The sequence below is a fragment of the Rhinopithecus roxellana genome, chromosome 5, assembly GCF_007565055.1.
Source record: "Rhinopithecus roxellana isolate Shanxi Qingling chromosome 5, ASM756505v1, whole genome shotgun sequence".
Lineage (NCBI taxonomy): Eukaryota > Metazoa > Chordata > Mammalia > Primates > Cercopithecidae > Rhinopithecus > Rhinopithecus roxellana.
The window spans coordinates 37,140,017-37,153,815 of record NC_044553.1 but is presented as its reverse complement, the minus strand read 5'-3'; the positions used below and the strand labels follow the sequence as shown (position 1 = coordinate 37,153,815).

At 37.2% G+C, this 13,799-nt stretch overlaps 1 protein-coding gene across 1 annotated transcript in view; it reads left to right on the top strand.

Annotated features, from left to right (window-relative positions):
• Positions 1 to 13,799, top strand: part of ATP8B4 (ATPase phospholipid transporting 8B4 (putative)) — a 256,458-nt gene that overhangs the window by 92,191 nt on the left and 150,468 nt on the right. Inside the window, exons 8-10 of the mRNA XM_030930770.1 lie at positions 510 to 582; positions 9,217 to 9,287; positions 13,329 to 13,411. Of these exons, the coding sequence (XP_030786630.1) occupies positions 510 to 582; positions 9,217 to 9,287; positions 13,329 to 13,411 (227 nt within the window). The remainder of the gene's footprint in view (positions 1 to 509; positions 583 to 9,216; positions 9,288 to 13,328; positions 13,412 to 13,799) is intronic.

Here is a 13,799-nt window from a genome sequence, read left to right as displayed (position 1 = left end):
CATCTTCCAAGGCTGCTTTTATCATGCTTTGTTGTTCTTGTCCTTTCCAGGCTTTAACATACTTTTCCTGTTGCATTTTAGCTGTTGCTCTACCTTGCCACTGTCTCCTTCACTTTCTTGCCTCCAGTTAAATAGACTTCTGAGGCAATGGCAATGATGTTTCTGTATTAAGAAAGAGTTTGAAAAGAATGTCGACGACTAAAATTTATTGAGATTTCATGGCGCTGCATAAAGCTGGCACCATGCGGGTGGTGGAAAGCGTGCTCAGCCGAGTTTAGCATGTTGAGTTTAGCCCAGGAGTACCAATAACTCACTGGGTGTCTTTGGGCAACCACTTAACCTCTCTGGGCCTTTGTTCTCATGTTAATGTAAGGCCATTTTGAATTTAACATACTAGGAAAGTCTCGTCTGCTTCCTCTATTATATGATGCTACGTTGTGAATACATTCCCTTGGTTGTACTTCTGAGTCTTCATTCTTGAAAAAAATTAATTTTGTTTTTGTTTTTAGACTACAGAATGAAAAATGGATGAATGTCAAAGTGGGAGACATCATTAAATTAGAAAATAACCAATTTGTTGCTGTGAGTATTCAATATTGTTTAAAGAATTTATCGCAGATTAAAGTAGCCTATGTATGGAAGTATTTACATTTGTAAATTTAGTAAATCCTTACTAATCCGCAATAATTATCTTCAGTATGTATTAGTAAAAAGTCTCAATTATAAAATATTTTAAAAGACATTGATTTATTAGTTTCAATAACATGACAACTCACATAAGGTTGAGTGAGTATCACCTTGTCTATTTCCCTAGGGATCTTTTAAATTAATAGGAACAAAAGATTTTAAATTAGAAAGCCAATATTTGATGTAAATAAGAGTTTTTAAAGTGCTCCTGAGTACTTTAAAAAGTCTGTTCTCACATATTTTGTGATTAGTACTGTTAATATCCTGATCAGTATTGTTAATTTACAGTATATTTGAAAAAAATCATAAGCTAGAGAAAGAGAAAAGATGTGTTTCTTCCTTAAAAATTAGAAAATGTGTATTGATTGTGCTGAATTAGTAACATGTTAATTAATGAGATTTTACTTTATCAAATATACTATAATTTATATACTCAAGTGGCCTATGTTGTAATTTCCTTAATAAAATTCAAGGGATTAGTCTAATCACTAAAATATATGCAACTAACTATAGTTCAAATTAAATTTAAGGTAATAAAAGTTATTGAGATCAGAGATTAAAAGTTCAAGTTAGTGTATTGTTTATGTCAAATATATATTAGATTACATATGAAATTTTTTGTGTTGAGTGCTATTTTGTGTATCAACTTGAAACATTTTACCACAGGGAAAAAAATATGGCCCCAAGAGTTATTTACAAGACAACTCAGTTAAGACTCCTAAACATTCACTTTCAGAAGCAGTCTTCTTTCATTAATGCACCATCTGTATATACTGAGTTCTCCAGAACAGCCCACACTAAGGAGACTACTCAGTAGACTGGCCATTCACAAAAGGGTTCACACTTTAAGTAGAGAAGTGCTTATTTCTCTGGTAACCACAGTGCTTTGGAAAATAGCTGGGAACCAAAAATAAACAAAAAGGTGTCAGCACCCAAAACAGAGGTCTCAAAGTCCACTCTGGGTTAAGCTTCTCATAAGTAGAATGGTTTGCCAGGTTCTCACTCGCAATCTATTTACTTTTATTTAAGCTGCAATTTAAATTTGCTTATCCATCTTGTTTTTCAGCTCATTAAAGATCAGAAATAATACCCTGAAAGGTGGTGTCTGTTAGAACATACTGTGTGTGTGGAATCAAGGCAGATCCAGTGTAAGGGCACTAGATGGGGAACTGGGTGAGAACTGAGGTTTTGCTCCATTCCTTCAGTGACAGCAAAGACATTATCTTCTTTGTCTTTGGTTTGTCCGTGTGTCAAATAAGAAGCTAGACCACTACAGGATCTCAAAACTCCCTTCCATGCTGTGATTCTCTGTCTAAGTTGACACCGGACTATATGATTCTTGCAGGCAAAGCACATATTGATTTGCCTGTTCTCCAACACTTGGTACCATGTTCCATCATCAGGGGCATTAGGTAAATGTTGGCTGAATAAATAAGTATTGATCTTTGTAAGAAAGAAGACAGGAAAAAAAAGAAAAGTGTATATAAATTCACAAAAATTCAGATGTTCTGGATCAATGGGATACCAGTAAACAGTATCTGCCCTAATTAAAGATTGTGTATATTCAGGATTCTTTGTCTAAGAAGAAAGGGCTCCAGGCAACTCATTCAAGTTCTACTCTCAATTAAAATGATTACAGTGAAAGAGTTTTGGTGCTTCTAAGTGGATAACCTTAACTTATAAAAAAGGGACATGTGGAATTCTAAGATGTGTGCATTCAAATGTTTTTGGCAACAACTTTAGCTAGTGTCATAATAGAGAGGAATTAGCATAAACCTATATATGCCACACACTTAACTATCATTTTATTTGGAACTGAATATTTCAGGAGCAATGCTAGGTATGTTTTTTACTTCAGGTATTCAGTGAAAACAATGAGTCCTAGGAGCCCCATGAATGTGCTCTAACAAGGGGGAACATCAGACTGGACTCAGTCTGCTCATTTCTCACATTTTTAGGAGTGGGTCCAGAAAAGCAGCAGTCAAATCTATGTCTCAAAGCTTTTAACTCTGTGGTGCCTCATGGCCAGCATATCTAGGCTCCAATCAGCACTCTAGCCTTTATATTTGAATTTGTATTTTCCTTGGACTTTGTTTTTAATTTAGTTATATTTTCTAGATTATGGTATGTATGCTTACTTGCTATTGCAAAAGCATCAATGAAATGAAATACAGAAGGCAAGCACAAGTGCAATGGAAGAGCAGAATATTGAATTTTAATTAATTTAGATTTAAATAGCTACGTGTGATTTGTGGCTACTGTATTAGACACACAGATGTGGCCTTTTATGGTGGTTCCCATAATGGGGTGAGAACGCTTATTTTCCACTCTTCCTCCTGTTTTCATTTGGAGGGACGGCACCAAAATAACACTTTAAGTGTCTTTCATCCACTTGCTCACTCCTCTCTCCTAGGAGTGACTTCTCGAATTGGTGAGTTTGGGAGCTGGGAGTGGCACACATGACCTAGGTAATGCTTCCTTAATTCTTACTCTTTTTGAGCTGCACCTGTGTGCAGAGAGTCCGTTCTGCTCTGCTCTTCCATGCCATCAGTGTTATAGAAACAAATCCCTGTGGTGGGGGTAGTGGGAGGGCCAGGGAAACTTAGAGATTCCAGCATCTGTGGCTCGATAAGTTTGTCTAATGGGGTGAAGCCCATTTGGGCCACAGACCTAAAGCCTGGTCTTTATCAATAATAACAGCTTTATCAAAAAAAGATGATATTTTAATCTCCATTGTTCTCTGACTCCTACAAATGTAGTTCTGTTGGCCTAATCTTTGGATAACTAAGGATGGGAGTCCTTCAAAACCACCTCACAGCACCTCTTGATTAGGTAATTTTGTTCCAAGTTTTCCCATGACTACCTACTCAGCACCTACAAAACCATTTTCAAGGGCAAGAAAATTTTTTTTAGGTGAACCACTGGAATCACTTGGGAGTATTAATATATCTCCCTGCACTCTGGTATCAGCTGGCAGGGGCTTCAGAGAGCTTATATTTGGGGGGCAAAACTTATGGGACCCTGAGAGAGACCCACTTAGGAGTTATACTGAGGTGGATTTTGGGGGAAACCAGGTCGTGAAGGTCATGAAAACAATACTAGCATTTATTGACCATGCATCACATGCCAGAAAATATTAACAAGCACTTTCTGTGATTAACTCATTTAATCCTCACATTAGCCCAGTAAGGGCAGGTTATGTAGTATCCTTATTGCTCTCACTTTACAGATGAGAAAACAGAGGCACAGTGCCATCAAATAGCTTGCTAGTGGGACATTCAGGAGTTAAGTCTATGTAATCTAGCTCAAGTGCCCCCACTTCTAACCACTACCATTTGCTGTTTCTGACTCCATTGGAAAAGTCATCCTCATTGACTTGAGTCTGGGCTACCAGCGTTAGGGGCTCTGGGCTTGGATGCTGGAAGCCAAGTGATCAGAAAATATGTTGTGCCCAATGCAGATGCATAACTTCTGGCTGTTCAAACTTAGAATTTGCAACCTGATTTATGTCAGTTCATCAGTAAACTTTTAAGCAAGGAAAAAAACCTCACCAGAGATTGCCAATTAGCTGGCATATTCAGAAGTTACTTACCTTTTTTTTTTTTTTTTTTTTTTTTAATGTAGGGAACCCCCTTGTTTTGCATTTGTGTATACATTTTAAAATTCAAGAATACTTTTGGGCTGAATTGCCAGAATTCCTAGTTTTTTGGGGCGACCAGGAAAAATACAGAGTATAATTCAGATATCACAAGGAGTTTGACTGGCATTAGAAGAACCAAATACGTTTTGTTAGAAAAACATACTGCAGAATTCCTGATACCACCGGAACTCGGACCATGGGAGCCAGGTGTACCTTTCTCCTTCACTTGACAGCAGTGCTCTGGTGTTGTTTCACTTTTCTTAGCTGGTGGTAGAAATAAAATCCTTACTGGGCATGAGTATATTTGAACATTACCAGAATTGAGTTGTTTAGCTTGTTTGAAAAGTCCTTCCTTTCCCTCCACAAAAAGGCATTCATAGAATTGTTTTAAAACCAAGGCATTCTTCTGATACAGGAATTGACAGTTTTACCCTTTGGAAATGATAGGGCTGGAAAGATTAATTTGATTTAAACTCCAGGTGTGACTGGAGTGGGCTTTTGCTCTTTCTTGACTCATCAGGGAATTTCATCTATTCTTTTTCAACACCTTTCTTGGACGCACTTCCAGAGAGGCTTTTTTTTTTTTTTTTTTTTTTTTTTTTTTTTTTTTTTTGTGGTCTTATTGCCCTCATTGCTCTTTTAAGTTTTACAGCTTCAAGTCAGTTACTTGTTGTTCTAACCTATTTGCTGTAAATAAACCATCGCTATCTTTCCATCTCTTTCTGTGTGTGTGTCTCTCTCTCTGATATATATCTAATTGTCATATTTATATGACAGTAGAAAGTGGGGGTAAAATATTCAGGCAAGGATATTTTTTGACCAGAGGAACAGCCTGCCTGTTAATAAATTTTATGATGTCCATTATTATTCTCACACTTCCTTCTCTTCTTTATCACCATCTTTTTCTTATTCTTCTTAAATCACTGTAATTAGAAAAACAATGATATATCTAGTACATATTAGTAACCAATATGCATTTATTGGACCTGAAATTTAAATTTGAAATACAAATGTTACCTATTACCATACAAACTTCATTTTTAGGATCTCATTCTCATTTTTTGACTCAATACATGAGCTATTTTGTTTTTAATTTTTATTTTTGGATTATATAAAAGATAATGTTGTAGATGATAGAGAAGATAAATAACTCTATGTGTGAGAATGGCCTAAAAAATAAAAGGAGATCCAAAAGTGTTCAACTTAATTCTACAAATTTATCTTTCCATCAGGTCACGGAACCACAATCCAAATATTCTTTCACCAGAGTGGTTTTGATTTTTGAACGCCAACAAAGCAAAACAAAACATAAAACAAAGCGAAATACTTCCTGTTTTTCATAGTTGTGTTCCAGTGATTTAGTAGCCCACCAGAGGAAAAGAACATACATTTTGGGATCAGAAGTTCCGAATTCTAGTTCCAGCTCTGCAATTTAAGCTATGCGTGTCCATGAGGATTGCGTTAAGTCTCTTGGGCCCTTGGGTTCCTCAATGATTTTGGAAGGGCCATGGGCTTTACATGAGTTAATTTAGTTCTTCTGGTGGGTGTGGTAGAGTCTATTCCTCCTTCACTCCTGGGCCAGATATGACCTCCCCGGTTCCTCATCCATACAATGGGAAGAGTACTACTCACAGGGTTAAGAGAGTAAAATGACACAATTATGAGAGAGGGTTTTATAAATCCTTAAATAATTGTATAGCTTTAAGGTGTTATCGTTGCTTTACATTTTACTTTATTCTTTAACTCAACAAACATTAATTATGCCTAATAAACCTATGAGGACAATGCCTTTGGCTCTGAGGACCCAAATATGTTCAGTGCATTCTTTTCAGGTTCCCTCTGATGGGAATATTTGTTTTCTGTTGCCCATGGAAGTTGCGGAAGGGGCGTTGCATTGGAAAACACCGGTTCCTTCATGGAGGACATAGCAGAGCCTCTCCTGGCAGAGCAAGGAGAAAAGGCACTAATAATTCACAAAAGAAAGTAAATATGGGGCATATGATAGGTGGTTCTGAATGGAATTAATGATATCTTGGCCCACCTGTGAGTTCGGATATTCATGCTTTTCCTTTCCACTTCTTTACTCCTGTTAGTCATTCTGCCTTGGGGACCTCCTTTCACTGCATCTAGAATCTTCCGTGATGCCCTTCCTCAACTAACAATCCAATGTTGCACTCTCATTTGCACTCCCTTCATAGCACTTTGTTAATGAGGCTCTTAGAACCCTTATATTCTGCCTTTATTAAACTATACAAATCCTTGAAGCAAAGAGGTTTTGAATCATTTTGATATCCCTTGCAGTATATGCCTCATACTGCCCAGATTCAAATCCTGGCTCCTCCACTTACTGTGTGACCTTGAGGAAGTTACAGAACCCCTCTGGGCCTTACTTTGCTCATCTGTAAAGTGGAGATAACAATAGGACCTGCTCTATAGGATTTCTGTGAACGTTAAATAAAATAGCACATGTGAAGCTCTTAGGACGATGCTGGACACATAGTAAACCCTCACTAAATATCAGCTACATTATTTGGAATCATAAACACCTACACCTGGAACACAAGTTTCTGGATCAACTAGGAATGGGGTCCCTGTAGGATTTACTGGAGGAGTCAGTTTGAGGAGGCCTGCTGTGAGACTCAGAGTCCTGGGGAAGGTGGGCCCCGAAATCCATGTGTTGCTCCACTCCTGGCACAGCACCTCTAGAAAGGGGTGACAAGGGATGAGCAGGGCTTTTTCTGCAGCTCTCCTGCCCTTTCCTTTTCACAATTATGACTGAGTGCACTAGAAAATAGGCATGCCTGCATGACGATGAGCACATTGACTGCTTATCCTCCTGGGCCTCCTGGGCCTTCCCTTCACACTCCCTCCTCAACCACAATGAATTAACGCCTTGAAGGATGAGGTTAACAAAAGGGAACAGCAGGCCTCAGCAGAGGGACAGGGAGAAGGGACGATAGATGAAGGGAGTGCAGCATGGCGATCACGGAGTAGGAAAGCTGGAGGAAGGTTCACAGAACATCAAAGAGAAAGGTGGTAACTGGGGAGATGGGCGGAGGTGGGGAAGGTAGGCATCTTGGTCCCAGAGAGTACAGTGAGCAGGAACAGTTAGCCTGGAACCTGTGGGGGTCAGCCTGTGGGAAGCTGGGTCACTGCTCAGGAGAGAATCTGACCGCCAGATGGCAGTGGCGCCTCAGTCACATGTTCCTAGCCAGCTGTGTGCAGGGACTCCTCCCCTTGTTTACCATGGTGTGAGTGTCAATGCAGCCCCGCCTAGTCTTCAACAGTAACACTGGATTCCAGTTTCAAAGAAAAGCAGTCCTGGGTACAAATAGGCATCTTTCTCTATACTTCATAACTGTATTCAGTCGCAGATTCTTAGGATTAGAGAATTTTGGATTTTGTTTCAAATGAGCCTTTTAAGCTCAGGGGAGGAGAGGCGCAGGCCCACAGACTGACTATTAAGCTCTTTTCCTGTTTAGTGCCTTGTGCCTGCTTTTATGCATTGAAATTTAAATGTGGGAAGTAAGATCAAGGTGAATTTTCAGAAAACTTTTTTTTTCCCTTTAAAATCAGGATGGGTAGTTTTTGGTCCAAGAGCGACATCACTTTCTTTATGTGGCTTTGCTCTGTTCACAGTGTGACAAGTCAGAAAATTTCTGCCTCAACAAGCTTCTGTGGCTCTTTGATTCAGAGTTGTGTAAGAGCCTTGGTAATGCAAACCCACTTATTCCTTTAGGGGCTGTCACAGGGCATTTTTCCCCAGCTCTGTTTTATTCCAATCCCAATTTAGACAAAACCACACACACACACACACACACACGCACACGCACACACGCACACACACCCTGTTTTTGAGTAGCAAATTTAAAAGCTTGAGACAATCAAGAAAGTAAATTGATTCTAAATTTAACCCCCAAGACTCAAGAACAAAGCAATTCTAATGTTTTAAAAAACAAAGGTAAGAAAATTTCACAGATTTGGAATGCCAATCATAGATTCAGACATAGCTAGAAAATTGTTAGGCTAATGTCTCAAACTAAATTGCTAAATTTTAAGCCAATTCTTTTTAGATATTCAGACTCTTCAAAATTTTATAAAAACACTTATTTTTAAAATAAGTTTAGAAATTTGAAATAAAATTGATAAGCACTTTACCAATTTAGAGAGCTACCAGGATTCTAAAACTGAATTGTGATAGGTGTTTTGCAAAGCTCAGTTAGACATCAGAATAGAACTGTTTATCTCTGAAAAACCCAAGCTACTCAGTCTCTGATTTCTTCCCACTGCCTTTAACTACATTTTCTCTTCTGTCTTGCTCTCTTCCTTAGTCCCTACTTTATCTTAGCTCTCCTTTCTTACTTCCTACCATCTTTTACTTTTTTCTTTCCATCTTTATCTCTTTCTTAACTTCCTTGCCTCTCTTATTTTTATTTTATTTTTTTAGTTTCCTCCATCTATTTCCCTTCTGTTTTGTCCCCATCTCCTTTGTCTGCTCCCTGTTTTTAATTGATGACACTAGGTAATTAAAGTTTGTGCATATTTTTCCAGTTATTTATTGGAGAGAGTTTTATGTTAGTAATTTTCAAAGCAAGAAAATAGAATTTATATGTTTCGTTCAAAAAAGGTGAATCAAGTGGCTATTAATTCATAGGACAGCTCCTTCCCTTGCTTATGTTGTGATAGTCAAGGGGCATATAAAGGACGAACAGGGAAGAGGGAGGGTTTGGTTCAGGGCATATGACATAGAGGTAGAACAGGATCTCACTTCTTTTACTTTGTTTCTAAGGCTCTGTTGGCTCATTAGTAGTCAAGAGGTGATATACTGTAGAAGACTTTCAACCAATCTAACTTCTCAAGTATTATTTTGTTATGATTTTTGAAAACAGGCTGATTTACTTCTCCTATCAAGTAGTGAGCCACATGGTCTCTGTTATGTTGAAACTGCTGAGCTTGATGGGTAAGTTATTAAAATTGGAATAATTCGGTTGGTTTTCAATTTATTTAAAAGTAATGTCTTTAGAGATAAGACTTAACCTTGTTCAGTATCTTCTTGAGAGACATAGGAGTTTACATTGCAAAGTCCATAATTACTCTGCAGTAATTTTGAAACTGTCTTTTCTCTTAAATTTATTTTCTTGCAGAAACAGTGAGCTAAACTTATATACAGCAATAACTTTACACAGAGAATCTTCAGTAAGATTCCTTAGATGTTTTTAAAAACAGTTTTTGCTTGTTTTGATTTCAAGTGATTTTATAGGGAAAATGAGAGGGGTAGAGATCAAGATTCCCTGAGGAGGGAAGGAAGGACTGATGTTACTTTAAAAGGCAACCTTTAGGAACTGTGTCAAATGAAGACATAGAAAAAGAAGAGAGAAACAGAATATGATGCAGTTTTGATGTTGATATTAATTTAGAATTTAGTTATAGACCATATAGCAGTTCTATTTCAGAGGATTTAATTTGTCTGGCATAAAAACATTTATTGAATGTTTACATTTTAATGACAGTATGTATTTGTGTTCTTTAGATGGAATTTATCATTGATGTAGATGCTGTATAAGCCCTATTGTACAGACAATGAAATCAAGGCTTAGAGAGCCGAAGTAATTTGCCCAAAGCATCTGAAGAGTGAAGCCAGGACTCGAACCTGGCAGTCTGACACCAGAGTCCATGGTTTTAACTGGTACCTTCCAAATTATTGCCATATTGAGCTATTCAAATAGTGCTTTAGTCTGTGGGACCCTACTTTGGTCAGAACAGTTTAGACACAACTAAAACAGTTCTGAGAGGAACATTTATGGCATACGTTTGAAAAGAGAAAAATTCTCAAATAAATAATCTCATCATTCATCTAAAAAACCTAGAAAACAGCAAAATAAACCCAAAAGAAGCAGTAGGAAGGAGATAATAAAGAGCAGAAATAAATAGACTTGAAAACAAAACAAAACAAAAAAATAAAGGCAATCAACAATACAGAGCTAGTTCTTTGGAAACATCAATACAAGTGACAAACCTCTAAGAATACTACTAAAACAAAAAAAAAAGAAGACACAAATCAGCAATATTATGCATGAATCATGGCATTTGGCAATTTGGTATAGATCCTGAAGACGTTATAAAGGTAAAAAAGAAATACCACAAACAACTGTGCACACAGAAATTTGACAATTTAGAAGAAATGAACCCACTTTCTAAAAAAAAACAGACTATACACTTAATATGACATAGATAATTTGAATAGCTCTATAAGTATTACAGAAATTAATTTCAAATGTAAAGTATAAAAAGCTCTGGGAAAAAAATAGTAATCTTTGAAACCTAGAGCTGGCTAGTCAGATTCTTAGACTTGACACAGAAAACGTAATCCATAAAAGGAAAACCTTGATAAACTGGACTTCATGAAATTAAAAATTTTTGTTCCACAGAAGTCCCTGTTAGAAGGGCTTAAAGATAAGTTACAGACTAGAAGAAAATATTTGTAAACCTTCTATTTGACTAGGGACTTGTATCTTGAATATATTTTTTAAAAGCTTATTAAAACTCAATAGTAAAAAACCAAACCATCCCATTTGAAAATGGGCAAATCACATGAAGAGACATATCACCAAAGAGGACATACAAATGGCAAATAAGCACATGAAAAGATGCTCAACACCGTTAACTACTGGGGAAATACAAACTAAAACTACAATGAGACCTCACTACAGACCTATCAGAATGGCTAAAATTAAAAAGAGTGACAACTCCAAATGCTAGCAAGGAAGGAGGGAAACAGGATCATTTATACATTGTGGGTGGGAATGTAACATGCTACAATCACTCTGGAAAATGGGTTTGTAGTTTCTTAAAAACTGAACGTGTAGTTAACATACAACCCAACAATTTCACCCCTGGGCATTTATCCCAGAGAAATGAAGACATGTGTGTACAAAAATCTGTACATGAATGTTTATGGTGGCTTTATTCATAACATCCATAAATGAAAACAACTTGAATATCCTTCAATAAGTCAATGGTTGAAAAAATTGTGGTACATTCATACCATGGAATACTACTTAGCAATAACAATGAGTGAAGTACTGATACATGTAACACTCTGGATGAATCTTCAGAGAATTATACTGACTAAAAATAATCAATCCCAAAGGTCACATACAGTATAATTCTGTTTATAAAATTTTGCCTTTTGAAAAGGCAAAATCATGGAAATAGAGAACAGATTAGTAGTTGCCAGGTGTTAAGATGGGATGGGAAAGGCAGGGAGGTGGGTACGGCTATGGAGCACAACCTGAGGGATCCTGTGGTGATAGAAATGTTCTGTATCTTAACTATTTTGATATCAATATCTTGGTTGTGATATTATACTATGATTTTGCAAGATGTGAAACTATAGTAAGATGCAATTCTGAGTAAGGGGTACACAGCATCTTTTGGTATTGTTTCTTATGCTGAAAATCACTCTGAAGTTTATCGAGATACTCAGGCAGTCTAAGGAAGAGTGTGGAATGACAATGAAGGCATTAATCAGGAGTCTTGAAAAATACTTTTTAAAAGTATCAAGAAGGCCTATGTGTGATTATTCTTACTCTTTTGTTTTTCGCATTTGAAGGTAGAAGTGAGATAGTGGAGAGGATCCTGAGGAAGTAGTTCAAAATGATGATAAACTTTGATAAATGACATGACGTAGATTAGGGCTATCTGGCTTTTTTGGTGTGACTATTTCAGTTATTTGAACAGTTGTTTAAGTGGATGGACATGTTGACCCTTTAGCCTCTATACCACTTATCTCACTCTTGTCCATCAAGCCCAGCTCAATTTCTGCTTCATCTATGAAGTTCTTGACTATCTCAATTCCTACTCATCTCTGCCTCCTAGGAATCAGCAGGTTTTGATGAATAAGATTACTTTTAAACAAACTAGCTTCAATTATACATCCAACTTAGTCTTTCCTGAAGAAAGCTATTTTAACAATGGGTATTCCTTGGGTTGGACTCATATTGTCCTACATCATCGTGAAGTTCATTTACGGAAGGTTAAGATTGGATGCCTTGTTAGGTATCCACTTTTTGGCTGTCTAAAATGAGTTATTTCATGGGTTTGCACAAAATTCCACACAGTGATGTTTGCTTTTTTACCTACCACTTGTTTTCCCCAAGAGGATGACTATCCTTTTGGGGGAGCACTTGAGTATCTTGGGTGACTCGGGTATGTATTTAATCAATATTTGTTGACTGAATGAATGTATCACTAAACATTTCCATAAAACATAGAACTCTGATAGCTGATCTTAAGCTACAGTGTAAGAGAATTAGGCTGACTTCAGTGAGAAAACTGGGAAGGTAAGCCCTTAAACACAAGACATAAGTGATGGCCATAGAATCTTAACTGCTGGCCATTTATGAATATCAGAGAGCCATCTGTCCAAAGTATGTGTGGTCCCACCTATAAGAAGATGCACAACTCACTGTGACTTGCTAAGCTTGTGTAGGTCATCTATTTTAGATTTATGGGTTTCTTGGATTGATTCTCCAAGATGAAAGTTGTATTCCTTTTCCCATTTAAATTTCAGCTACTGTGAAATTAGCCATTACCATCTTTTGCAAGTAAAACTCCTATATAGATAGTAGACTCTGGAGTGATATTAGCTTCCTTTATTTGGCAACTGTGTTCCTATTCCGAATGTGTTTTGTAATTCATGCATGATGTCTGAGTAGGTTCAAATGAAACCATATTTGTTATGTCCTCTGTTCTTTCAAAATGCAAAACAGATCAGTGTGTTGTTATAAAGATGTGCCATGGGTAGAATGCCAACTCTTAGGAGCCCAAGAAGCCCTGCCCACTTTCCTGAAACAGTGAGCGAAGTGTGAATGACATTCAAAGGAGAGTTTCTTGGATCTCTTGGGTTTGGCTTTGCGTGTGCTACACCCACCTGATTACTTTGGTAGGATGCTGTTGGCTGTTCCATATAAAAATTCATGTCATGTCAATAATTTCACAGGGAAACGAACCTAAAAGTCCGCCATGCACTATCAGTTACTTCGGAACTTGGAGCAGATATCAACAGACTTGCAAGGTTTGATGGTAAGTATTTTAAACAGATAAACAAACAAAAATCTCAAACCCGAAAAGCAATGCAACAAACTAATTATGTGAGATCCAACTTATGTTTCTTTTTATTTGGTGGAAGGACATAAAATTCTCCAGGCATCAAAGCCTGTAATTTATTCTCACGCTAAAAAGAATAAAAATATTTGCCAAGGGGAGAATGGCTTTATTAGTTTATCGTTCATTTCATGCTTGTTTCCTTTTTAAATATCATTTACTTCAATCCCATAATATCCTTTACTTGCTTGATGTTGGCCTCCCTGGAGCCATATACAGACTTGCTGGGGAGGAATATTGGCCACCCTTGTATTTCTAGCTCTAGGTGTAACCACCCGTCCATTTCCTGGCTCCATAACAAAGACTA